Source organism: Antechinus flavipes, chromosome 1 (assembly GCF_016432865.1).
Source record: "Antechinus flavipes isolate AdamAnt ecotype Samford, QLD, Australia chromosome 1, AdamAnt_v2, whole genome shotgun sequence".
Lineage (NCBI taxonomy): Eukaryota > Metazoa > Chordata > Mammalia > Dasyuromorphia > Dasyuridae > Antechinus > Antechinus flavipes.
The window spans coordinates 209,824,619-209,852,159 of record NC_067398.1 but is presented as its reverse complement, the minus strand read 5'-3'; the positions used below and the strand labels follow the sequence as shown (position 1 = coordinate 209,852,159).

The following is a 27,541-nucleotide window of genomic DNA, read 5'->3' as shown; positions in this document are numbered from 1 at the left end:
ACCTTTTTTTGTCATCTTAGCCAATCTTGATATAAGATTGTTTTAATTTGCATTTTTAATTAATGGTTATTGATAGCTTTGATTTCTTCTCTTGAAAATTGTCTATTCATATTCTTTGACTATTTATCAATTAGGGAATGGCTTGTATTGTTGCAAATTTGACTCAGTTACCTATATATTTTGGAAATCAGACTTTTATCAGAGAGCTGCAGCAGAAACCACATATTTTGGAAATCAGGCCTTTTATCAGAAAACCTCTCCTCCCCCCATTCAGTTTCCTACTTATCCTATTTGCATTGGCTTTGTTTGTGCAAAACCTTTTTAATTTCATGTAATCAAAATTATCCATTTTACTTCCTGTGAACTTTTCTTTTTCTTGTCTGATTGTGAACTCTCTTCTTATTCATGAATCTGACAGATAATTTCTTTCCTATTCCTCTAATTTGCTTATGATAGACACCCTTTGTGTCTAAATCGAGTAACCCATTTTGATTTATCTTGGTATGGGGTATGAGATGCTAGTATATGTCTAGTTTCTGCCACACCATTTGCATTTTCCCCAATAGTTTCTGCCAAATAGTGGGTTCTTGCCCCAGTAATTGAAATCTTTGAGTTTATCAAACACTAGGTTTCTGTGCTTATTTGCTTCTGTATATTCTGTGTTTAAACTGTTCCACTGACCAACCTCTCTATTTCTTACCTAAGACCAAATTGTTTTGATGATTACTGCTTTGTTGAACTGCTTTGAAATCTGATAGTGTCAGCTCTCCTTTCTCCCTCTCTTTTTTGTTGATTCTCTTGCTATTTTCAACCCTTTCTTTGTTTCTCATAAGAAATCCCAATGCATTTTGGTGACAATGTGGTTGATATAGTAATGAATAAGTAAATTGATTTAGGTAGAATTGTCATTTTGATTATATCAACTTGACTTACACATTACACATTGACTTACATGTTAATATTTCTCCAATTATTTAGATTCTTTATTTGGGTGAAGAGTATTGGGTATTTTGTTCATATACTTCTGTGTGTCTTAGCAGATGTATTCCCAGATATTTTATATTGTCTCTAGTTATTTTAAATGGAATTTCTCCTTCTGTTTTTTCTTGTTGAGTTTTGTTAATAAATAGACATGTTAGTGATTTATATGAGGTTTGTTTTTTTTTTTTTTACAACCTGCACCTTTGTTGAAGTGTTTAATTATTCTGATCAGCTTTTTAGTTTACTCTCTAGGGTTCTCTAAAAAAGAAAAAATCAAATCATTTGCAAAAAGTGATAGTTTTGTTTCTTTGTTGTTTATGGCTATTTCTTCAATTTCTTTTTCTTGTCTTGCTTCTATAACTAACATTTCTAGTACAATATTAAATAATAATGGTGATAATGGACATCCTTGCTTCACCTCTGATCATACTAGAAAGGCTTTTAGCTTATTACCATTATATATCCTTGCTCTTAGTTTTAGAGAGCTACTACTTATTTCAAGGAAAGCTCCATATGTTCCCAGAATTGTGTGTGTGTGTGTTTTAACAAGAATGTGTGTCATATTTAGACAAAAGCTTTTACTTCATCTATTAAAATATTCATATGATCTTTACTGTTTTTGTTAGAGATATAGTGAATTATGCATGTTTCCTAATATTGAATCAGCCTTGTATGCCTTGGTATAAAGCCAACTTGGTCATAGTGCATATAATATATCTTTGTGATATATTACTAAAGCAGAATTCTAACAGATTTCTAGAGCAGTTTAAGCTTGCTCTTGGGCAAATTTTAAAATTCCAAGTCTCTTGGATTCTCTGCTACAGTGAAAATGAAATTAACAATGTTAGCTTTAACACTCCTGAACAGTAGCACCTCATAATTCCTAGAAAGGCTTGAAATCTCAACTTTCCTACCTACTCTTTGAAGCATGGATTTTTTTTTTTATCACACCCAAATGCCTTTTTAGGAAAACACTTCACAATGTATGACTTTCAAAACTTCATACATTAAGAAGGACTTCCCATTAATGGAGTGTGTATTTGTGGAAGAGCATGACCTTGTTGCCACTTTCCTTCCAGTGGCATTTCATTAAATGCCTTTGATTTGGATTAATTGTGTCTTCTGGCTGACTAGTAAAAATAACCTCATTGGTAGAACCTTATAAGAAATAACCACAATCATCCTGTTCTTGTCCAGCAAGCTAAATGAGAGTTGTTCAGTTTAATACTTTAGCAATCATGTTTATCACTGGAGGTTTCAAGGTCAGGTGCTCTCTTTATCTTCATCTTTCCTGGGTCTCCCAAGTATATTTTTTGGAATTTCCCAGTGTTTTCTATGTGGTAGGCCTCAGTCAGACAAAAAGAGCAAGCATCTATTACATCTATGGTGACCCTTTTTTTCAAATAATTTCCCCATAGTACAACATTAGAATGACCCTCAGCTTCTGCTTTTATACGTTAAATGCCCAAGACAATTTATCATTATACTTTCTATTTCTGTCCAGAGATATCAGGAAAACGTAGGAGAAAAGAAAAAACAGGCTAAGTAGAGATTAAAATGAATAAGAAAAAATGGCTCAAGATTTTTACATTGTAGCTGGTACTAACTTTCTGGCAAAACAGTGCTTCCTGAAAGTATACTGCTTCTTACAGGAGAAACTGATAACCAACAGGATTATCCTGAATTTCAAGGGACTGAAGAACATGCTTAGCTGTCCAGAAGATTTGTATTTTGTGAGCTGCTCCATTAGTATATGTCTGAGGCAAATATGAAATATCTGTTCAGTATTAATAAGATGGAAGATGGAAAGTGGATTGCAACAACTTCACTTCTGAATGTAGCATAGCCAATAATCATCTCCTTTGTGTGGAAGATTTCATGTCTCAACTGCCAAGTTGAACCACTCCTGGGCTAGATGTCAGATCTTCAGGACTTGTAGACAGAGGGCAAATGATTAGCTAGGGTCACACAGCTAGTGTCTGAGACCTGAAAAATGACTGAACAACCACAAAAATCAGTCAAAAGACCACACAATAGAGGGATAGGAAAGAGTTATCAAATATCTTCATGTGCTAAGTGATGGAGAACCAGGCTCCTCTCTTCCACATCATCAAGCTCAAGTGGATCTTCTTTGACTAGACTTCTGTGACATACACATGTTCTCTCACCTGGGAGTATGTAAAGTCCTTGAGAGTAGAAATATTTTATTTTGTATCTCTTGCACAGTGCCTGGGAAATAATTAGCGTTTATTAAATGTTTGTTGATTGGTTGATTAAAAGGTATCTTCTATTGAATAATGAAAGCCCTTCAAAAGAATCATCTTTTTAAACTTTGGCTAAGAATGAAAAAAATTTTTTAATTATTCTAAGACTTATAAAATAGCTCCTGAAAGATTAATTTTTCTGGAAAACTATAGATACACAATGATGTATTACTGCTATGATATTAGAATGTTTATTATATTCAAAATATAGCAAACATGTAAAAATCACCATTGTGTAACAATATGAGGAAAATGCCTTGAAGTAGTATGACCATCTTTCATGAAAGATTTATTGCAAGCAGTGAAAAAGGAAGATGAGTGCAAATGAATCAATCTTTAGCTATATGCAGTAATGGCAGGAGGAATCCTCATTCCACACTTTCAATCATTTGCCAAGTCTTATCGATTTTACCTTCAGGACATCTGTTTTCTCTCTTCTCATGTGGCAACCATACTAGTGCAGACCTCCATCATGTGGACAACTGTAATACCTCCTAACTGGTTCCTTTGCCTTAAGCCTCTTCTCTAGCTAATTCATCCTCCCAAAAGTTACCAAATGATATTCCCAAAGCAAGAGGTTAACCAATGGCCATTCCCAGTTCAATAAACATCAGTGGCTTCCTGTTACCTCTAAGACAAAACAGAAACTTTTCTGTGTGACATTTAAAATCCTTCATACCCTGTTATCAACTTCTCTGCCTTTCCAAGTTTATTATAATTACTTCCCTTTATAAATGCAACAGAACAGCCAATCCAGCCTTCTTTCTGTCCCTCACGCACAACATTCCATTTCCCCCTCTGCTTTTTTCTCACTCACACAGCTTAGCAGCAAAGTGTACAGATTGCTGAGCTTGGGTTCAGAATGACCTGAATTCAAATTTAACCCCAGGCACTTAAAAGCTATGTTCCCTACAAGAAACTTAATATCTATCTGCCTCAATTTCTTCATTTGTAAAATGGAGGTATTTTTAGTACCTATCTCCGACAGTCATTGTGAGGAGAAAAAAAAAATCATATAATATTTGTAAAGTGCCTGGTACAGAGTAGGTGTTTAATATATGCTTATTTCTTTCCTTTCCTCTTTTTTCTTCCCTCCCTTTTTTCTTCCTTCTTTCCTTCTCTTCCTCCCTTCTTCCTTCCCTCCTTCTTTCTCTTTTTTCTTCTCTTTCTTCCCTCCTCCTTTTCTTCTTTTCCTACTTCCCCTCCTTTCCTCCTCCTTCTCTCCTTTTCTTTCCTTTTTCCTTCCTTCCCTTTTATCTTTTTCCTTCCTTCCCCCCTCTCTTTCCTTCCCTCTTTCCCTCCTTTCTTCTCTCCCTCCTTCCTACTGCCATCATTTCTCCTTCCCTCCCTCCTTCCTTCTTTCCTCTTTTCATATTTCCTTTCCTCCTTCCTTCTCTCTTCCCTACCTCTCTCTTTTCTCATTTCCTCCTTCTTTCCTTCTTCCTCTTCATTCTTTCTTCCTTCTTCCCCCCTTTCTCTTTGTTCTTTTTCCTTTCTTTTTCCTTTCTTTCCTCCTTCTTTCCTCTTTTCTCTTTCCTTCCTATTCTCCCTCCTCTCTTCCCTATTTCTTTCCTTCTTCTTCCTTCCTTCTTTACCTCCCTTTTTTCTTTCTTCCTTCCCTCTTTCCTTCCCTCATTCTTTACTCCTTTCTTCCTTCCTTCCCACTCCCTTTTCTCTCTTCACAAGATGCACTCCCATCTTATCTATGCCTATTATAACCTTTTACTTCAAAAATGAACTTAAAAGCTACCTCCTACAGGGGGGCCCTCCCTAATTCCCTCAGCTGCTAGTGCTTTCTGCTGTTATCTTGTATTTAGTGTGTGTGTGTGTGTGTGTGTGTGTGTGTGTGTGTACATATACATACAAATATATATATATATATATCTTCCAATAGAAGAGAAACACCTTAAGGAAAAGGACTATTTAATTTTTGCCTTTTTTAACCGAGGAGTGTCATGGTAGATATATAGGAAGACGATTCAAAAATGCTTATTAAATGATTCATTGCAATCAATGCAATAGTTGCTACAATAATGGCTATAGTAAGATATTATTGCCTCATGTCCCTGAACATTGCTGACATTGAAACTTTTTACTCATATTTCTATTATAGACCTTAGGCAAAATGTTGAAGTTTAATTTGGAGCCACTCTCTAGCTGTAACTTAAAGAAGTCATTTAGCCTTTATAAAAAGAGCATTTTAGACTCTCTAAGGTACCATCCAACTTTAGACTGATAATTTAATGATTCTTCTTCCTTGTGGCTTCTGTCATGGATCTCTTTTCCTTTCATTTCCCAGGAGCCCTGCAAAGTTGGTATCCCACAGAAGTCTGCTCTCTCTAGTTCCTCATATTTTCGACCTGTTACCCACCTTATTTCTTTAGATCTTTTTTCAGGTGACAATTAATTATATGGAGAGAAACCAGATCTATAAGTTCATTGGTATAGGAAGAAAAGAACCAAGCATCTTATGAAATGCCTACTACACAGTGCCAGGTATTGTTCTAAAAGGGACCTCCCAGAGAAGGAAACTACCTCTAACAAGGCAGGTTGACGCCCTTTCTAAACTTAGTAACTTAGCCCCTAGAGGTTATATTCATCTTGTGAGCAGAAGCAGTACTTATAACATGATATGATATTATAGAATGTTACACTGTTTGCTTTTAACTGAAGTCAACAGTGTGTTAAGAGACATTGTTGAAGGAAAAATGCTTTCTAAATGCTCACAACTACCTTTTTCTAAGGGGAATTTAGGGGATTTTAGGGGAAAGCACCTATAGTTTCTAAAAATTGATAAGCAGAAACAACAAATCTAAATGTTTATCTTTTCTCAAGAAATAATTGAGAGTTTACAGGCATCCTCTCCCAGACTGCTTCCTTATGAAGTCTTCTTAACAAGCATAGGACAAGGGAAGATTACTTATAAAATAGTGGTTGAAGTTGGAGCACACTAATAACTCTGAGCTTTGAGACTTCTTATCCTGGTTAGGAATGATGGATGGAAGAACAGGCCCCACATCAAGCTTCTAATTAAGGTAGCAAAGATGAAAAGAAGTCCATGTTTTCTGTGACATCTCCTAACCCTTTCTTTGGGGGACTTTAAGGCTGAGATGATGAAGATTGATTAATCTCAAGGGGCTTTTACAAACTGCAGGTAATAATGTATGTCAAGAACCTGAATACTTTCTTAACTCCTTCTTTGTCAATTTTTCTTTACCTCCCCCTACAGTTTAGCAGATATAGCAGATATAATACTTATTTCCTCCCTTCTTCCCATTAAGAAACATTTCTGATCATAGAGGTAAGTTGGAATAAAATGATGGTTCTCAAACTTTTTGGCCTAAAATTTTTTACACTCTTAAAAATGATTGACAATGTCTCCTCCCTCAAAAGCTTTTGTTTATGTGAGTTATAGCTATTGATATTTACCATGTTAAAAACAAAACATCTTGCTATCATGAAATTACTTTTGGACCTTAAGACTCCACAAAAGAATCTCGGAGACTCCTAGGAGTCACCTGACCACACTCTGAAAACCAAACAGCCAATAAACATTTATTATGTGTCTACTATGTGCAGAACGCTGGAGCAGAAAATAGAAAGGCTAGTAGAGACTAGAATCTGGGATACTTGTGTTCACATATTACTTTTGATACTTGCTAACTAACTGCATGATTCTGGGCAAAATTATTTAATCTCTATGTGCCTTGAGTAATTACCTAGGATTTATTTAGAAAGGTGAAGAAAATCTCCCAGCTAAGAAAAGCACAGATCTTTAATGGATTAACAAAATATGGGAAAATTAACTTTACAAAGTTTGTTCTATAGACATATTGGCTGCCATATATCTTTTTGATAAAGTAAATTCTTGCATGGGGCAGAAAACCCCTGAAATTTGCTCTCTATAATAGTTCTATATTCCCACAGAATTCCTTTGAAACTAGCAACAGTAACTAGCTATTGGAATGGTTATACCACACATATATTTTAGTATTTATCATGTTTAATGTTGAATGCTAAAATGAATATTTAAAATTAGAGATATCAAACTATTTATGATTAATATATAATGATAACTTTTATAAATACTGATTGTGTCTCAAAGAAATGTTTATATAAGTCTTTTAAGCTATTCTTCTTTGAATGTAGAACTATTTAAAATGTGTTCCTTTCAGAGTACTATTCACTCTGTACATATTTTAGTTTTCAACCATCTGCATTTCACAAATATTATGGAATATCAAGATTGTGTTTATTAAGGAAAAGAAAAGGAATTGCTACTAAATCAAATACCCAAGTACTTTTACTTTAAACATGTATATTTGGGCACCAAATTTCCTTCTGCATTTTTCCAAATCTTTAGGGAGGAGAGAGAGGGAAGGAGGAGGGATTAGAGATTGAGAGAGAAAAGAAGGGAGGGAGGGAGGGAGGAAGGGAAGAAAAAAGGGAGAGAGACAGGGAGAAAAAGAGGGAGGAAGGGAGAGAGAGGGGGGAGAGAGGAAAGAAAAAAGGGAAGGAGGGAAGGATGGAGGAAGGAAAGGAGAGAGAGAGAGAAGGAGAAAGGGAGGGAGGGAGAAAGAGAGAGGGGGAGGAAGGGAGGGAGAGAAGAATGGAAAAAGCTCAGGGCTATGATTACCACAAGCATTGTAGGAGCCAAGTTAGGTTGAGGCTCTGGAGAGATTTTAAAAGGGCTGGCACAGTACTTTATATCTCCCGGAACTTCCTGATATTCACTTCGCTGGCATTGGTGCTTTGTGATTGACTGGTACTCCTGGCAATTGACATCAGGAGAAGATTCCATTCTGAACATATGTGCATTATCAGGGTGGAGGAGAGGAGAGCAGGTTAGCCCATGAAATACCAAGTCTATTGATTTGTCCTTGAATTTCTGGTCATATTGGCAATACATGGGGAAGTGATGCAGATAAGGAAATTAGTGGTGCTAGGTTACTTTGTTGAATTACTCTTGGTTTCTGAAGTATCTTATAGCTAAATACCTAGTAGAACAGCGTATACATGGAAAATAGTTCAATTTCTGAGTGTAGTGAGACACTAGGTAAGCTGGAGGATATGGTGAGTTGATTTCTCCTATTCTAACTTTAGAATGATAGCCCTTCCTGACTGACACCTTTCTTTCAAGAACAAAGGGATATGATAAAGAAGAACATTTAAGAAACTGAAAATTGAATCTTACCAAAAGTGTGTTCAACTTCTTTAGACCTTATTTTTATACTTCATACTCACTTTCACTATAGTAAATGTATTTTAGTCTGTGTGCCAACTGAGTTAAACCTTCGAGGACATGCTGAGGAGACAAAAGATTAGGGCACAACCCAGGCAGTTTCAGGCACGAGCTCAGCAAGTTAGGAATATCTCTAGGAAGGTCCTCAGGATTTGGAGAACACTAGAAGGGAAAGTTGAGGCTACTACGTAGTTAACTTTTTTCTATTTTTGTTTTGTAATTTCCATTACAAAGTTGTAATAAGAAATAAGGTGGAATAGCAAAATTTAAATCTACTAGCATCTTCTAGAAGCTCTAAGCTGTACCCCCATAGTATTAGGAGAAACTATGTCCCCATGAGTTAGGAAGCTGTTCCACTTCAGAGACAATAGTATCATACATACAATTGATATAAGTATTTAAATAGTTGAGTGTGTAAACAGACACATTTTAGAGCAAAATTTATACAAATGTTGTGGCTTTCACTACTATAATAACTTTCCTGTTGCTACTATTGAGCCAAAAATCAAGAGTTTATTTGCATATGACCACAGCAGCTAAACAATTTCTTTTGTTTCTTTTAGATAATCAAATGTTCCCTACTTTGAAACTCTTCCCTCCCTCACAAGAGAGAAAAGAAATTCAAGATGTTTCCATACTTGTGAAGGGAAAGGCAAAATCCAATAATCTAAACAACAACAACAAAAAAAGCTTTATCATTCATTGGTATTTTATTCCTCACTGAAGGGGAAAAAATGCCAATAAAATGAGATTTTTAAATTGCCTGGCTTATTAAAACATAATTGATAGCCTGGAATACATTAAGTGAAATAATAGCATTTATCTATTTTATATAATGTTAAAAATAAAAATTACTACTTTTTTCTAATTAGAATTGTTTGATGAAGCAGACACAATCAAAGATGGGTTGGTTCCCTTTATGTTGATTGTTTTAAATCCAGCAAAAGGGATTCATCATTACTTCCTTTTATTTGGGGCTGCAGAACTATATTTTCCATAGGAATTTGGGTTTCCTCTTCTGATTGTGTAGGATATACTTCTCTGCCTTGTACATTCTCAGTGGTAGCTGCCATTTCTGTGTAGAGCTCATTTAGGGATTCATCAGGCCCACTCCTGCCAATAATATCCACTCCCATATCCTGAATTCCTTCTTGTCCTTCTGCAGTGGTTCGTTCTTTGCCTTTCTTATGGAGATGCATCTTGAAAGTTTCTTTTGTTGGAGTTGCTTTAGAAATTGTTTTCTTAAATCTTTCACCAGACTGCTTCAATCTTTCTCCTGAAGATTGCCTCAGTTTCTCTCCTGACTGCCTTAGTCTCTCTCCCGACTGCCTCAGTCTCTCTCCCGACTGTCTGATCCTTTCTCTCCTCTCAGGAGTCACAATTCTAGTCCGAATTCTGTCTACTTTCTTGTCAAAATTCTGTCTTGTCTTCTGCATGTTTTCTTTAGAGAAGGCCTTTTTAATGTTATCAATTTGCTTCTTTCCTGACTTTTTAAACTGAGCAGCTCTGCTTTCTTCAATTTCATATTCTTCATCCGAAGAGAGATCATCTGGAAGGCAGAATTCATCTTCTTGTGTATCCTCAAGTAGGCTTTTTTCCTTAACAACAGAGAGAGATGTAGGGCATGGGACTTCCTCCTGGGTGGAGGGAAAGGAAAGAAAGGAAATTATAATAGTAGACATTTCTATATAATTTAAAGATTTATAATATCCCTGTGAAGTAGGAAGAGCAAATATTATTAGATCCATTACATAGATGAGGAAACAGACTCAAAGGAATGAAGGGACAACCAGTGATATCTAAATGTATAGCCAGATAACTTGGAGGGGATACATGGATAGATATCTTTGGAATCTTGCCATTCTTCTCCAAGAGAGACTCCTGAGGATGCAAAGGTAATTAGAACCACAAGGCTCTCCTCCTAAAACAGGGGTGTCAGACTAGAATTATATTTATATGCTCCCTCACTCCAACCCCTCCTGCCATCTCCCTTGCCATTGAGGTACAATTATTTTAGATGGAGACCACTTTCTGAGATGCTATTCATTAAAGGGGGAGGTTGATCCAAGCTTCTATTCCTTTCCACCAAATGTTAATTACACAAAAGACTATTTCAAACAATGAAAAGCAAGTATTAAAGAAATTCATCTAAGACCTCATACTAAATAAAAGATATTTTAAAATTACATAAAACTTTAAAAAGTACAGAATCTAGAACTAGGTAACAATTCCTAAAAGAAAATCTATAATACTATTTCAAGTACATATTAAATGAGTTTAACAAATTAAAACCAAAGAAAGTTTTAAGGGAAAAAAAACTTGCCAATGAGCCATCCAATTTCTTTTATTTTATATGAATTTGCTTTTCCCTATGAACTTAAAAAATGTTAAAACTCTGAATATTTCAACATTAAAAAAAACCCAGAAAGGATGATGATAAATGCAATTCCTTCATGAACTTATATTATAAATTTAAATTATATCATTTTTTTAAGTTTGTATAAGCATGCCTCATTTTATGCTTTGCTTTTTTGTACTTCATAGATATTGCTTAAAAAAAAAAAAAGACAAATGAAAGGTTTGTGGCAACCCTGTGTCGAGCAAGTCTATCAGTACCCACCAATTTTCCAACAGCAAGTGCTTATAGCATGTCTTTGTGTCACATTTTAGTCATTCTAACATTATTTCAAAATTTTCATTATTGTCATATCTGTTATTGTGATTTGTGATCAGTGATCTTTCTAGTACTGTAATTGCTTTTGGACTCCACAAACTATGCCCATACAAGATGGTGAACTCAATAGGGAAAAGTTATGTGTCTTCTGACTGTTCCACTCATGGATTTCTTCTCTGTTTCTTTCCCTTTCCTGGGACTTCTTATCCTGGAGACAGAACTTGTAGCCCTAGCTACAAGGGCTTCTAAATGTTCAAACGAAAGGAAGAGTCAATTGATGGGGCAAATTTCATTGCTTTCTTATTTTAAGAAATTGCCATAGCCATACCAATCTTCAGCAACCTGCTCAATTAGCAGCCACCCACATCAAAGCAAGATTCCACTAACAAAAAGATTACAATTTATTGAAAGCTCAGATAATGGTTAGCATTTTTCTTTTAGCAATAAAGTATTTTTAATTAAGGAATATATATTGTTTTTAGATATAATACAATTGTCAACTTAATAGATGAAAGTATAGTATAAATATAACTTTTATATGCACTGGGAAACCAAAAATTCAAATGACTCCCTTTATTGTTATATTCACTTTATTGTGATGGTCTGGAAGTGAATCTGCAATATCTCTGAGATACACCTGTATTAAATTTAACACAGTAACAATAGAACTGCCCTACTTATCAGTGTCCCCTTCCGAACTTCTTTCTGCTTACTTCAGTGTATTTAAAATGTGTCATTGACACATTTCTTCTTCTGCTTTTTTTTTTAATCCTTACAACTACCCACCAATTGTCTCCCATCCCAAATAGAAAGTGTCCCTTGTAAAAATAATAATAAAAAATATATAGTTAAGCAAAACAAACATACAACCAGTTTTCTTCTGCTGCTTTGCTTATTTTGTTAACATCTTTGTTGTTTTTTGTTACTTAAAATTCCTTGGCATTAGGCACCAGGATGATACATGTTAAAAGAAATATGTGTAGGAATCTTGTTACTCTGATGAATCAGTGGTCGTGGGAGGGATCAAAATACCTTTAACTCCTCCTCACTCCTAACACCTGCTATAGCCACAGACTGCACTATCAATAGGGAGGTCTAACATAAATATGTCATGTTTAACATATATTGTATTACTTGCCATCCAGGGGAGAAGTTGGGAGAGAAGGGGGAAAATTGGAACACAAGGTTTTGCAAGGGTCACTGTTGAAAAATTATCCATGCATATGTTTTGAAAATATAAAGCTTTAATTAAAAAAAGCATATATATATATAATTCTCAGATCCAAATTCTCCCTCCTTCCAGCTTCTCCTCTATTCCTGGAGAATGCAAGAAATATGATACCCATTATATATATATATATATATATATATATATATATATATATATGAAATGATACAAGACATATTTCCACATTAACTATCTTTGGGAGTCAGGAGGAAGCAAGATTATAAAGGAAGGGGAAAAAATTTGCACTCTGAGTCCATCAGTGAAAAGAGTAGTTAAAAAATAATAACTGATAGAACAAAACCCCAAAAATCCCAACCTGAAGAATTTAGCTTTTTTTCTCTCTGTAAAAATAGAATGTGACCAAATAACTGTTAAGTGGACATTACCCAAAAAAGCTTTGGTTATACAAGATCATTCTTAGAAAGGGGTTAATCAGAGAACCTCAGGAATCCCCCAACCCACTTGATGAAGTTGGAAGATTAAAAAGGACAGATAACAGAAACAAAGGGATGGAAAGATTTTGAAATTGATCATTTGTACCTTATAGAAGACATATCTCTCTTGTTTTGTAAAGTATTAAAAAAAAAGTTCTTAAATCAACTTTTCAGAATTATATGGTCAGTTAGCCATTGTCTCAGAAATCAGCTATGTCCTGGTGACTTTTATAAAACCCTGAAATCAGGATTATTTCCAACATTTGAGAAAAGAATTAACCGAGGAGGAAGAACCCAGGTACACTTACTTTGGTCTTTCCCCAGCACCCCTTCCTGAGTGTAGCAATGGAGGGAGGTCTCTTTCTCCTATCCAACTTTATCCATCAATAATAGTACTTTGTGTGGCTGTGAGATGGTGCAGTGGATAGAATTCTGGGCCTGAAGTAAAAAAGATTCATCTTCTTGAGTTCAAATCTGACCTAAGATACCTACCAGTTGTAGAAGCCTAGATAAGTCACTTAACTCTATTTGCCTAGTTTCCTCATTTATAAAATATTTCAGAGAAGGAAATGACAAACCACTTCAGTATCTTTGTCAAGAACACCCCAAATGGGGTCATGAAGAGTTGGACTTGAAATGATTGAATTTGTCCCAGGTTTATGGGAGAAATATTTTATATTTTATATTTTACATCTATTGTTCTTACATCGCATATAATGCCATAAATATATTTGCTTTGAGCTAATTATCTCTAGCTGACTACTGAAGGCAAATATGTTAGTGAAACTTGGGGGTTATAGTGCTGAGACTGTGGACTCAGATTACCTCAAATCTAATTAGAGTATCTCTGATTCCTCTGGGACCCAATTTCTGAGTGCGAGTTTGAGAAGTCAGGTCCAACACTTCAGAACTGCAAAAATCCATGATTTCCTTTATGTAGGCACTTCCCTCACAGATATGGATCTGTATCTAAAGTCCTCTTTGCCTTTGGTCTTTGCAAATTGCTGTGAAAGAAAATAAAATTCACTAGAATTACCAATCTGTTGATGAATCTTCTAGAATCTATATAGGCTGGTCCTCAGATGACAGAACATATATTATTGGTCTTAAAGTGACTTAGAGTTTAAGGTAAGGTCTTCAAGACCTCAGAGCTACCTACATTCTAAGATGAGGAAGTAGGAGAATACTTCAGGGAAGAATTGTTAATTGTGGAGAATTCATTGTAAAAAGGCATTGATAAATACTACGAGAAGTAGAAACAGCTTCTTAATACAGAATTCTCTTTTGAAATGCTATTCCCTATAATTGGATTTAACATGTATTAATTAACACCCTTTGCTTGCTTTGTTCAATTTCCCTTAATCATCCCTTTTTTTTCTTTTCTGACTTCTCTTTCCTTTTCTGTCTGTCTCTCTCTCTCTCTCTCTCTCTCTCTCTCTCTCTCTCTCTTTCTTTCTGTCTCTCTCTCTCTCTCTCTTTCCTATCACACTTCCCCTTTTCTGTCTCTGTTTCTCTGTCTCTGTCATTCACTAAGTCACAGATTCATTCTCCTTTATTTACCCATCAGTTCAAAGCATGAAAGTGTGTGGCAATGGAAAGACAAATGGCAGTTATAAATAGTCCATGTCATGTTATCCTCAGTGACTTGCATAGGAGGAGGATAAAAAATATCATTGAGGCAGTGTATGTTCTGAAAAGAAAGTGGGATGGTTATGTAGTGAATGTGAGAAATAGCAAATGGACAGGCTAAATGCTCCATTTGTACTCCAAAAACATTCATACCCCCTTAGCATAGCGGGTGTTCTCCTTAGTCCATCTCTCCATTTCCCACTTGTCTCTGTTTCTCTGTGTGTTTCTCTTTGTATTTCTCTATCAATGTCTTTCTCTATGTCACTACTTTGTTTCTCTGTTTTTGTCTCTCTATATCACCTTCTCTCTCTTACTGTCTCTGTCTCTGTTTCTTTCTCTGTCTTCATCTGACTCTTTTGGTCTCTCTCTGTCTCTATCTCTGTCTGTCTCTGTCTCTGTTTTTCTCCAGCCACCCCAATTTAGTATAAGCCTCTAACATTACAAATGACAAAGCTGAAGTCCAAAGAATATGGATCTATGTTCATATAAAGTTCCTCAATGCCAGAAGCAGTTTGATTCCTAGTCCTCATGCTCTAGACTGATGCTTTTCTCACTCAACCACTCTGCTTCATTAAATACATCAAAATCTAAAGTGATGTGTGTGTGTTTGTATGACTGTGACTCATACAGTCTGCAGGAGTGTGTGTAGATAATCTGCCTTTGGACAATATCAAGGAATGAAGAAGAAATAAATAAAATAAAATTTGAGCAGAAAAAAAGTAAAAAATGAATCTTCAAAAGAGAAATGAACAATGCTGATATAGGAACTAGAAAATGAGTTTCCAGGAAGAACTCAGAATAAGGAAGCCGAAGGAGGATGAAATTCATATTTCCCTTTACATTTTTGGGGGGGTTTTGTTTACCCTTTTTCTTATTCTAACTGGCAAAAAATGAATACTGAATTTTTCTTTAAAAAATTCAAATTAGGTAATAGATGATGGTCACTTTTTTTTACATCAGTTAAAGAAACCAGAGTTATATTTCCCCATACCCCCATAATTTTGACATAAAACTGACCATTCACAGTTATGAGGACTCTCATTCTCAGTTTTAAATATCTTTCTTCAGGATAACTTCATAAGGCAAATAGTTCAAATATTATTACATCCATTTTATAGGTAAGACTGAGAAAGATGAAGTGACCTCTTTAGAACCAACTATCTAAAATCAGAAATGGAACTCTATCATACAGCCAGACTTGTTTTGCTGTTTTTCAACCAAAACATTCCATTCCACTCTCTGCCCCTTCACTCTGAAGTGCCCCCCAGAACTGTGAAACCCTTTCTCACCCTGATCTGCCACTGAGACTCCTTCAAAGTTCAGCTTAAACATTATCTCCTATATGAAGCCTTTCCTAATCCTCCCAGCTGTTATTACTTTCTCTATTAAAATAACATTGTGTTTATTATGGTGTGTTCATATCATTCACGTATGTGCATACAATACATTTCCCCTTCAGAATATAAATTCTTTGAGAAAAAGTGTGGTAGAAGCTTGGGCAGACTCCCTCGACTGAGATAGTCTTCCCTACCTGGCTTTAGCTCAGTCCCGCCTGGAGTTTTGCACACCTGGTAGTCTGAACTATAGACCTGCATTTGTTACAATTTTTTTTTCTGAGCTATGTAGTCATGTTCTTGAATTTCTGATTTGATGGCTGATCTTTCAATTTTACAAAAATTATTAAATAGTAATAATAGATTTATATAGTGCTTTGAATTTGCAAAGTACTTGACAAATATCATATTTTATACTCACAATTATCCTTGAAAGTAGGTTACAATTATTATCCCTGTTTTAGAGATAAGCAAATGAAGGCAGGTGAAGGCCAGGATCACCAATTATTAAAGGATGTTTTTGAACCTAAGCCTTCCTGACTCTAAGTTCATTACTTGATACATCAAAGTAGTTTTAAATTTTACAATTCATGAGTGCCTGTTTGTGAGTTAAAAAAAAAAAAAAATCTTTGAATCCACTGGCCCAAGCCAAATTTAGATTTAGCCTACAATACATGCCTGGCAAAGTGATGTGATGGAAATATATCATATATCACCATGCCTAACATACATACATATATATATATGTATATATGTTATGTACATACATATAATATGTAAGAAAATAACAATTAATGTTCAAAGTGTTATATCTTTCCTGAGGCATAGCTCATGCTAAGGAGAATGGGAAAACCAGTTGCTAGAAGAAGGATTCAGATCAGGAAGTCAAAACTATATAGACTCTGGGGTAAAAAATTCAAGGAATTTAGAAGAGCTAATCATTTATCTAGATCCACCTGTCTCCCCAAAGCCCCAGTCCTTTTAGGGAATTTGTTGGTGTTCCCAACCCATCCCTTTCCCCGCCTGCACTGACATGCCAGTGTGGACTAGCGTGGGATTGTCATGTTCCCTTCTGACTCATAAGATCATAGAGGGAAGATCTGGAAGAGATGGTAGTTTCTTGTAGTCAAACTCAAATAGAGACAGAACCCTGAGGGCCATATATTGACTTAGAAAACCACAAATTAATATTATCTGTGTTGTATGGCATTTTTATTTATTTTGTTTAACATTACCCAATTACATTTTAATCTGGTTCAGCCCCAATCAAGAATTTTTCTGACACTTTTTGGCCCATTGGTCATGAGATTGACACCTCTGGTCACCCTAACTCCCTCATTTTATAAATTAAGAAACTGAAGTCCAGAAGTTATGTTATGCTTTGGGTTAGCTATAAATTTTCACTTTTTAAACACTTTTATCTTTCAGTAAAGCACCATTACATTTGGAAAATTGACTTTGTCCATCAGGGTTCTGTAAAATAACAATGACAAAAATGATGGACATAATCAGGAGGAAATTAGCATCTAGTAGAAAGAGAGGCAATAAAAATAAGAGAATTTGAAGCTAAGTGATACAGTGGATATATCACTGGGCTCATAATCAGGAGGATATGAATTCAAATTCAGCCTCAAGGAGCAGCTAGATAATGCAGTGGATAATGCACTGGCCCAGAGAATCTGGGTTCAAATGTGGCTTCCGACATTTAACATTTCCTAGCATTGTGTCCATGGGCAAGTCACTTAACCCCAATTGTGGAAGGAAAGAAGAAAAAAAGGAAGGAAGGAAGGAAAGGGAAGGAAGGAAGGAAAGAACATTTTTTAAAAATTGGAGAGTCATCATTGAAACAAATGAACAATAAAAATAACACAGGAATAGAAGTAGGGTAAGATTCAAGAGAAGTGGATATTTGTCAGCTTTGCTTATCAAGCAATCTTGAATAAATCATGACATGTGTCTGGATCTTAATTTTCTTATCTACTTAATTAGGGGTTTGAACCTTGTGATTTCTAAGGTCCCTTCCAGGTTTGATTTTATATGTTGCTGGAAGTTAAAGGGGAGAGTACAATATTATTCTGCAAAATCTCGGTCCTCTTCTAGTATTTAACTTGTTTAACCTTCATTTGGAAGATCACCATGATATTAGGGAGGTGATGCATGACATTCAAGTGAGTTGGATTTAAGTTAGGAAGGGCTGGGCAAGGTCACCTGATGCACTTTCCCCTCCAGAGACTTCTGAATCCAGTGGCCAGACATACATCAAGATGACTGGAGATGAAATAGGAGACCTTGGCCTTTTTTAGCTAAGTCTTAACAGGTCTCAGTTTGACTGATGCAACACCCATTCAGTGATTAAGGCTACACTGAGTAGGCAGTATAGTATAATGGAAGAAACACTAGATTTGAAATTAGGGAACCTGTTTTCAAATCTCATCTCTGTTGTTGCTTAGTATGTGACCTTGGACTCAATTATAAAACTGTTGGTTACTAGAAGAGATACATTTCCTACTGGAAGAAATAGATATAAAAATGGGGAAAAATAAGTGATGGGTTGAGCCTGGACTGGGTCCATGCTATTTAATATCTTACAATTCAGCAGAAGAAAAAACACTCAAATTCCAAAGCTTTATCCAGTTGGTCCTTCCTTCTCAAAGGCCATTCCTACCAAGCTAGAAAGAATTTGCAAATGAACCTGGCTTATCTATAATCAGAATATCAGCATACATAAGATCAAAGAGGCTCAGCAAAAGACGGTTGGCAAACAAAATAACAAAGTTTTTGGCCACAGCAACCTTGATAGGGTTTCTTAAAGTGTGGAGAAGTTTTAATATATGTCAGCAGAGGGAAGACTTTCAGTGATGAAACCATGGTTCTTAGAGAAAGGAAGAGGAGGAAGGAAGGACAGAAGGAAAGAAAGGGAGAGGGAAAAAGGAAGATGGGACACACATACATCTGACACACACACACATGCATAGTTAATGCACAGATACACGTGTATATGTATATATAACTTGCACAAACACATGTGCACACTCATGTATGCATGTACACATACACATATAGTATTTCTTAAAAGCAGTAGGTAGGTTTAATTTGAAGAGACAGCATAGGATAATAGAAAAAAAAAAAAAAAAGAATTAGATTTGGAGTCCAAGGATTGGGACTTGAATCCTGAATTTGCTATGTAGATATATGTGTACTTGGGCAAGTTGGAATACATTTCCTATTTCTCAGTTTTTGTATGTGAAAAATGTCTAATCATTAAGCTGTTCATAATAGATTTGCAGTTTCATCATCTTTTATTATACTATTATGAAAATGATTATTTTATTCTATAAATTAAAAATGAAATAAATTTTTAAAAATGTCTAACCACAAATAAACATTATCTATGTTGGGGCAGCTAGTTAGTGCAGTGGATAAAGCATCAGCCCTGAAGTCAGGAGGATCTGAGTTCAAATGTGGCCTCAGATACTTAACACTTCCTAGCTGTTTGATCCGGGGCAACTCACTTAATCTCAACTGCTCACCAAAATAAACAAAACAAAACAAAAGAAAACATTATGTTGTATTGTATTTTTGTTTATTTTGTTAAACATTTCCCTATTACACTTTAGTTTTTATTTTTATCAAGGCTGGTGTAAGAATCAAATGTGATGATGGCACATGGTAAATCACTCTCTATAAAGTCACCTAATATTATTAATGAATATTTGTACTCTCAATGCTCACTATAATACATTGCACATAGCAGTTACTTACTAATTTGTTGAATTGAATTTGAAAGATTGTGGATTTGGTGACACTTTTATTTCCTTTGAGAAAGGGGTTCCTTCTTCCTTCCTCCCTCTCTCCCTCTTTCCTTCCTTCCTTCACTTTCTTTGTTCTCTCTTTTCCCCCCTTCCTTCTGAGCCTGCTTTACTCCTTCCCTCCTTCCTTCCTTTCTTCTTTCCTCTCTTCATCTCTCCCAGAAAAAAAGGAATAGAGCTGGAACATCGAACATTATGTGCAAGGAACAGCAAGTAAGCTCGTACAGTTGAAATGTAGAGCATGTGGAAGGAAATAAAACATAAGAAGACTAAAAGGCAGAAAGTGATCAGTTTGTGATGAGTTTTCAGCACTAAAGAGACATAATAGTAGGGAGCCACTGGAGTTTACTGAGTAGAGATCTGTGTGACCTGGCCAGATCTAGAAAAATCACTTTGACAACTAAGTGAAAGATAGATCGATGAAGCATGGATACCCATGAGAAATTTATTGCAGTAATCCAGCTACTTATTTGACAGCAATGACTGATCAGTTCAGATGAAAGTCAAATAATCTATAAGAAAAACCAGCCTTAGTTGGAGTTCTGAAGCTCCATCCCTGCTTTGTTCAAGGTTATAAATAGAATAATGGTGCTGGTGGTACATTGCCCATCAGTGGTTGCATCACTTTAAGAAGGTCTTGCCAAAGGTTGTACTTAAAAATATAATTCTAGGAGTTAGTTGTTGGGTCTCAGGTCTTTGCATGTGGCCCATAATCTCCTGCCTCCAGTGTAGTCACCTAGAACACTTGGCAGATGCCCAGCAATTCATCTATCTATACGGTCCAACTCTGCTGCCCATTTTAAAGATCAAGAATGTGAAGCACAAAGTAGTTCAAATACTTCTCTTATCTGTTGGTATGGTGGAGAGGGAGAGCCAGACCTCTCGTTTCTTCTATATGAGGAACTTCCCCATGTGAAAACTCCCTATACTGCTGATGCAGATCAGCAGTTCTGTGACAGAATTTTAGACAATTGCCAACAAGAGCTAAAAGATGAATTGATTTTCCATGACTGGGAAGCTGTTGTGTTTCCAAAGCAGGATTTGAATCTACTTCTTCCTGATTTCAAAGTCAGCTATCTAATTATATCATTCTGCTTCCCACTTGCCTCAATAAAGAACAGATCTCAAAAAATAGAATAGAATCATAAGATCATATATTCAGAGCCAAAAGGGACCATACAGCTAATTCAGTCTCAACCTTTCCTTTTCCATATGAGGAAACTGAGTCTGAGAAAGTAACTTGCTTAGGATCACACAGACATTAATCATTTGAGTCAGGATTTAATCCACTACTTGTACTTAAGTACAGCACTGTCTCAACTATACCTTTGTTTCTTTTCAATTCCCCAATCCAGGAATATCAATGTCTCTTCTTCCTGCTATGGCCTATTTTTTTCAATATTAGTAGAAATTCTATATCTGAAGGTTATATAAATAGAATTTTTATTATTTTGGCCTGTCCCTAATGAGGTAAAAAGTAAAAGCAGCAGAAATGATTGTCATGTATGGCCAATGGACTGGGAAAGCCTGCCTCATATTGCATTTCACAGGCAAGAAATAACTTTAACTGATCCACAGTTCATTTTACACTTAATGGTTGAGAATCCTGGGGTACTAATAATAGCATGTTGGTTCCTGTCAGAAGGATTTTGTACTGAAGCCCCTTTGGAAACCAGGACCCATTTTACAGTGTCATAGATTTTAAAAGTTAGAAGGTACCTTAGAGGTCATTTATTTTGACCCCTCATTTTATAGTAGAGAAACTGATGTCCATTAAGTAATTTGTCCAAGGTCATTCAGTAAATAGCAAGTGACAGAATCATTTACTGAATCCAGGTTTTTATATATCTATATCTCTATATAGAAACACTCTCTTCCCTAATCCAAACTGCCTCCACTATTTCATGTTATTATTAAGCTCTATAATGTAAAGAGTGACCTCTTTTTTTTTGGAGAGAGGGAAATTATTTCTAGAATACTGAAAGTCTGGAAGAAACTCAGAGTAATGAAAATAATTCTGAGAATAAGATTACCTGAAAGATGACCACTCTAAATTTGTTTTTTCTGAGCATTTCTTCTTGCTTGGTTTCCACTTTCTTCACATTTAGGCTGTGCTTCTCCACCCGTGCTTTTATTTCTTTCACATGGGCGCTGACTTTCCGGGTTTTCTCAAACAGCTTGTTTACCATATATCCTGTGTTATTGTGCGCCTGGGAAAGCTTCAACATATCAATCTGGACAGATTTGATTGTATTTTCCATTGTTCGATGTCTCTCTTCTATTCTCTTCTGGCTTTCTTGGACGCTGTCTATTATTGTAGCTACTTTGTCTAGGACAGTCACAATTGTCAAAGCTGCATCTTGGTCTTCATCTATTGAAACACTTGACAGCCGATTCTGATGGATTTTATCAGCGTTGGCAGTCGATTTGTTATGATCCATTTTGCTTCTTTTTATTTTTTGATTAATCTATATAGTGGCTGAAATATAACTAACCCCACAATTAATTCTGGCACTTAAAGCAAAGAAGTTAGCTTGATAGCTAGCCACATAGAGGTTTAAAGGGTAAGAAACTCCACCCCTGGAGGTTGGTCAAGTATTTGTAACTAGAAATATCCATATGCAATTGTTCTGCAATATGAAACCCTTCAACGAGTCTGGCACCAAACTTCACATACAGTGGATATTCTAAAATTGTCTGTTGACAGACCAAGTGACTCAAAGACCACAGTAACATCAGAAGAGGAAAACATATAAAAGAGGACTACTAGAATTCCAGGACATCCATTTATCACATAAAAAAAAAGGCAATCAGAAAAATTTTATGTCAATATTATTACTCCCATTTCATTGACTCCCTTTCCTTTGGATAATTTCAAACAATAACTTTCTTTTAAAAAGAAAACATTTATAAGCTAAAACTTTTGCTGCTTTTAAAACCAACAAACCAAATAATATTAAAACAAGTAAAAGACACACTAAAACAGAGGCCATATAAAGTGAAAACATTGTATTTTAACATGCTTTCCAAACCAAATATTAAAATCAATTGTTTATTTTCAACAAATTATTAAATTCTACATGCATACTTTTGAAAGTCTAAGCTACATATTAAACAGCTGAATACATCCTACTCACATTTCAGATCTTCCAAACATCAACAATCTATTAATATAACTATAACCAGAAGTCTAATTTGGAGAGAGGGTTTTTTTTTTTAAGCTCTTGGCATATTCTCTTCAAGAACACTGCTTGTAAATTATGGGGGTTTTTTTGCATTTTAATCACAAACACTAATACAATTGATTCATTTTTTGTCTTAAAACAAATATTTTCTTTAAAAAAGTGACTATTAAAATGGTCTTAATGAAAAAAGTAGGCTTGATTCCAATCTGTTGCCTTTTAAAGTCAATGATCACAATAACTAAATCTACCAAGGCCCACTTTTTATGGATTTGTTCCATCAGCACCATAAGAACCTTTTCCAAATGTTAGAAATGTTTCACAAGGAGAATAGTGCTTGGTTTACAATCCAAACATTTTATAAATATTTTACAGCTACACACATATACAGCTTCACAATTCATGCGATAAGCAGTATCTAAAAAAATCATGTACTAAATCTCAAAAACATTTAAATATCTATTTAAACACAGTGTCTTCTAGGATTTTTTTTTGTATGAAAAGTAATTTGTAAACATCTTTTACCTTTAGTTCATGCTTGATTCTTGTGTGTGTGTGTGTGTGTGTGTGTGTGTGACTATAATTATTTGTGAAGTGATCAAGGTTTGCAAAAATATTACATTCCATGGGTAAAGTACAAGTCTTATATAACCATGTGTTACAGATACAGAAAATGAAATTCAGTATTTAAAAACACAAAACAGAAACTCCATAATTGTTAGAGTTGATGCTTTTCTAAATACAAGCCAACAGTGTTCCACTAAAAATGTCCAAAAATAAGGCCTCTGAAATAAATATTTCTATTCTTTAAAAAAAGACATAATAAAATGTTTATCACATGGTTGGTGTACATATAAAAGTCATCGAATTAAACCATTCTGGATGATGTGTCCGATGTAAAATGGCCTAGGTTTTGCTTCTGCCGACGTCCTCTGTTGTTCTTAGGGCATTTTCTGTTTGTTTAAAAAAAAAAAAAGAAAGAAAGTAATTATTACATTTAGCATATTATAAAAGTTTTCCAAGGTACTCTAATTTCAAACACAAAGAAAGCTATATATCGTGTTGTGGGGAGGGAAGGATGTGCCATTCAAAAGGGAGGGTATCAGTATGGTGCTAGATTCCATTCATTCGGTAGGGCTGGGAGCAGAGAGGTAGAACACATTTTTCTTTACATAGTGGGGTAGAACACTGGGTTTTTGGTTGTTCAATTGTCTTGTCTGACTTTTTGTGATGCATTTTGGGGTTTTCTTGGCAGAAATATTGGAGTGGTTAGCTGTTTCCTTCTCCAGTTCATTTTTACAGATAAGGAAACTGAGGTAAACAGGGTTAAATGATTTGCCCAGGATCACACAGCTAATAAGTGTTTGAAACTGGATTTGAACTCAGGAAATGTCTTCTTGACTTCAAGACTGGCACTCTATCCAGTGTGCCACTAGAAAGGATTAAAACTGCCCTAAAACATTTAGGATACCCTGTATTGAGAAATTAATTTTATGTTTAAAAAAAAGACAAAAATAAACCATTTCTTGAGTGTTGTTTACATCCCCCAGTAGTACTTTAAGGTTTTCAAGGGCTTTCTTCAATGTCTTGCATCTGCATGATGTTTTCATATACAACAAATATATTTACTATGCAAGACAAATATTAATATTCTTATTTTCCAGATAAAGAATGTGAGGCTAAGGGAGGTTAAGCATTTTGCCTAAGGTCACACAGCTGAGTAGGGGCTGAGAAGGACAAAAATAAAATTCTTTTGATTATTATTATAGTATACTCTCAATCATACCACACTGTCTTTGGTTGGAATGATTGGACTGCCATGACAGGAAGATTTCAATGACATGGAATGCTCAGAAAAGACTAATAATTATGTATTTCTAGGAAGTCATTTGATTTCTAGGGATATTAGTTTCCTAGTCTGTAAAACAACAGGGTTGAACATGATCTCAAAGGTCCTTTCCAGCACTGATATTTTATGATTCTATCAATGTTCTTAATAAAATTAAACACTCTTATATTAAGGCCCTTCCAGCCATCCTGGGAGATGTCTAATCTCAGAAGAAATAAATTCTGATGGCAATAAATTTGAAGTTAAATCAATTGCCAACTCCAGGATCTAACTTAGCAAGGATTTGAGTCTATGCACAAGACTCTTTGTATTGGGGGTGGTAATATAGGGAATATGGTATACTGCAAAATATTTAGAATTGTTTAACAATTGAGAACAATGAATAATGGGCTTATGAGTGAGAGGCAGGGACAGAGAAAGAGGGGAAAAATGCATACAGAATGGCCAAAACCTGAGATAACCAAGAGCATCTATATAATCTACAGAAAATGCAGGTCAATGTGTGATGTAATGTCTAAGTAAGTTAAAATTCATAAATAACATTATACATTTCACATTGCAACTTTGCTCACTGAAGTTTCAATATATCACAGGTTGGCATAAGAATTAAATGTGAATTTTTGAGGAGTTTTGTAGAAGCCACACAAAATCCAGCAGACAATACAGAAAAGTTTAGAAAACTCAAAAATGCATAAACTATATGTATGGTATTACATATTATCAACATTTTATTTTTAATACCACAACAATTCAGATTTCTTCTCTGGTAGAAAGCAAGGGTCAAAAATCATACGTGGATTTTTCAGATCTCAGGGATGCCCCTAACCCCCATGATGTAGAAGAGATAACTGTATAAATTGCTTATAGGCTTTGACTTATGTTCACTGAGATACTAAAAAAAAACAAGTCAGTCCTTAATGGGATCTCCCCAGCAAGACTTCAAGTAGCCAACATAAGTGAGGTGAGAGGATGCTTCTTCATTGGAAGAAAGCCCCAGGATGTCAGAATTCCATTGGATCTCATGCCAGGATACCTGGGAAAGGAAGACCCCCTTTGAAAAAAGATGGAAATCATTCTAAGAAAGAAAAACCCTGAGTTGCCATGAGTAGAAAAATAGGCGAAGAAAATGTGGAACTATTTGCTGAGTAAGAAATGCTACTGAGTAGGAAGTGCTACTCAGGTTCTCAAGATGGCAGATGATAGGAAATCCATATGAAAGCAACTTGCATCCCAGCTCTAAGGATATGGACTACATTTCTGGCATATCCTACTTATCAAGCTGTTCCAGTTCAGAAATGAAACACATTGTCTCGAATCCTTCAAGACACACACTGGAATTTAGTTCATTGTCTAACTTTTTTTTTTTTTTTTTTACAATTCCCTTTATGCCATTCAGACCAAGTGCTTTTTTATATCCTTGTTTCCTGATCTCCAAAACATGTTTCTATTTTATTTGCATTATCTTCTATACTGTATACAGTTACATTATATTTGTAGCAAGAGGAGCCAAACCAGATCAAATAGTTATCAAGGAAGTTTTTTGTTTTGTTAATATTGTAATACTTTAATATTTTTAGTATAGCTTGTTTATTCATGCATTTAAAATATTATTCTGACAAGGTATCCATAGTTTTTACCAGAATGCCAAAGGGCATGATATGAAAGAAGATTAAGACTCTTTGACCTAGGAAATTTTTTTTCTATTAATTTGAGATATTCAAAAATGGGAAGTACTACTGTGAGAGGTGTGCTCTCCTCATTAGGGGGCTTTAATCAAAGTCTGAATGACCTCCTGCTGATGATTTTTGAAGAGGTGATCCATTTCAAGTTCAGATCTTGAAATACTTGAGGGATTACTTTTCAAGATATTTCAGAGAGGGAAAACTATCAAAAGAACAGGAAAAACCTAGGCAGTATTAATGCTCAAAAAAAGGATTCTGAATGTCATTTAACTACAAACTCACATGCCTACTACTTTTCATATTTATAAACTCTTTCTTAGAATATGCTGTGTCTTCAAAATGAAAATATGAGGAAGGAACAAATAGGTTTAACGATTCTCTGCATCTGAACATATCTTTGGAGTTGCACAATTGCCTGAAAGGTATGTTGATTGCAGAAAAACATTTGATGTTATCCACCCTCAGAAAGAGAAGTGATGGATCCAGAATACAGATTGAATATATTTCTTTTCTTTTCTTTCTTTCTTTCTTTCTTTTTTTTTTGGGGGGGGGGAACATGGCTAATGGTCAAATGTGTTCTGCATGGCTTTATAATGAGTATTGTATTTTATTCTTTCTCAATGGATGAAGGGGGTGGGGAGTGGGAGGGAGACAATGTAGAACTGAAAATAAAAATAAAATTTAAATTAAAAAGGCATTCAACTCAGAGCAAATCATGGCTTTCAAAATTCTTCCAACAAAGAGACCTTCATACATATATGCTCAGTTGTTTGTTTTTGATAAATACAACCATGAGGATAATTCTGTTGAAGGATACTTATATGCTCAAGAAAGGTGCTTACAATAGTCATGGAGAATGTCTTTGAGAAGGGCCAAACAGAAGAAGAATGTCCAATAGATGGTAAGGTCTTTTGCTAATTGCATCAAATCCCACACTATGAGAAGAGTTCCTCACTGAGGTTTATTATTACATAAAATAAATGAAGAAGAACATTTTGTCAGAGTAGTTCTCTAGGGAAGCTACTAGCAAGAAGAAGCAGTTTGGGAATCTGTCTTGCTCAACTATGCATATCTATTTTTCTTTTGTTTCTAGTGGGTGAGTAAAGTTGAAAGAAGAGAACATTTTTTTTCTGTTCATTGAAAAAAAGTTAATTAAAAAACAGAAAAATAATAAGTACTGAATTACATATGCTTTCAATAAAATAGATAACAAAGACCATGAAATTTACAAGG

General features: G+C 35.1%; 2 protein-coding genes across 2 annotated transcripts in view; both read right to left on the bottom strand.

Moving 5' to 3' along the window:
- Positions 1-8,980: 8,980 nt before the first annotated feature.
- Positions 8,981-22,164, bottom strand: CAVIN4 (caveolae associated protein 4). The gene is made up of 2 exons (XM_051995547.1): positions 21,629-22,164; positions 8,981-10,124 (listed from the first exon to the last, which is right to left on the bottom strand). The coding sequence occupies exons 1-2, from the start codon at positions 22,034-22,036 to the stop codon at positions 9,405-9,407; spliced, it is 1,128 nt and encodes a 375-aa protein (XP_051851507.1). The 5' UTR covers positions 22,037-22,164; the 3' UTR covers positions 8,981-9,404.
- Positions 22,165-22,589: 425 nt separating this feature from the next.
- TMEFF1 (transmembrane protein with EGF like and two follistatin like domains 1) overlaps positions 22,590-27,541 on the bottom strand; it is a 140,736-nt gene continuing 135,784 nt past the window's right edge. The window contains exon 10 of the mRNA XM_051995535.1: positions 22,590-23,730. Within this exon, the coding sequence (XP_051851495.1) occupies positions 23,646-23,730 (85 nt within the window). The 3' untranslated portion in view covers positions 22,590-23,645. The remainder of the gene's footprint in view (positions 23,731-27,541) is intronic.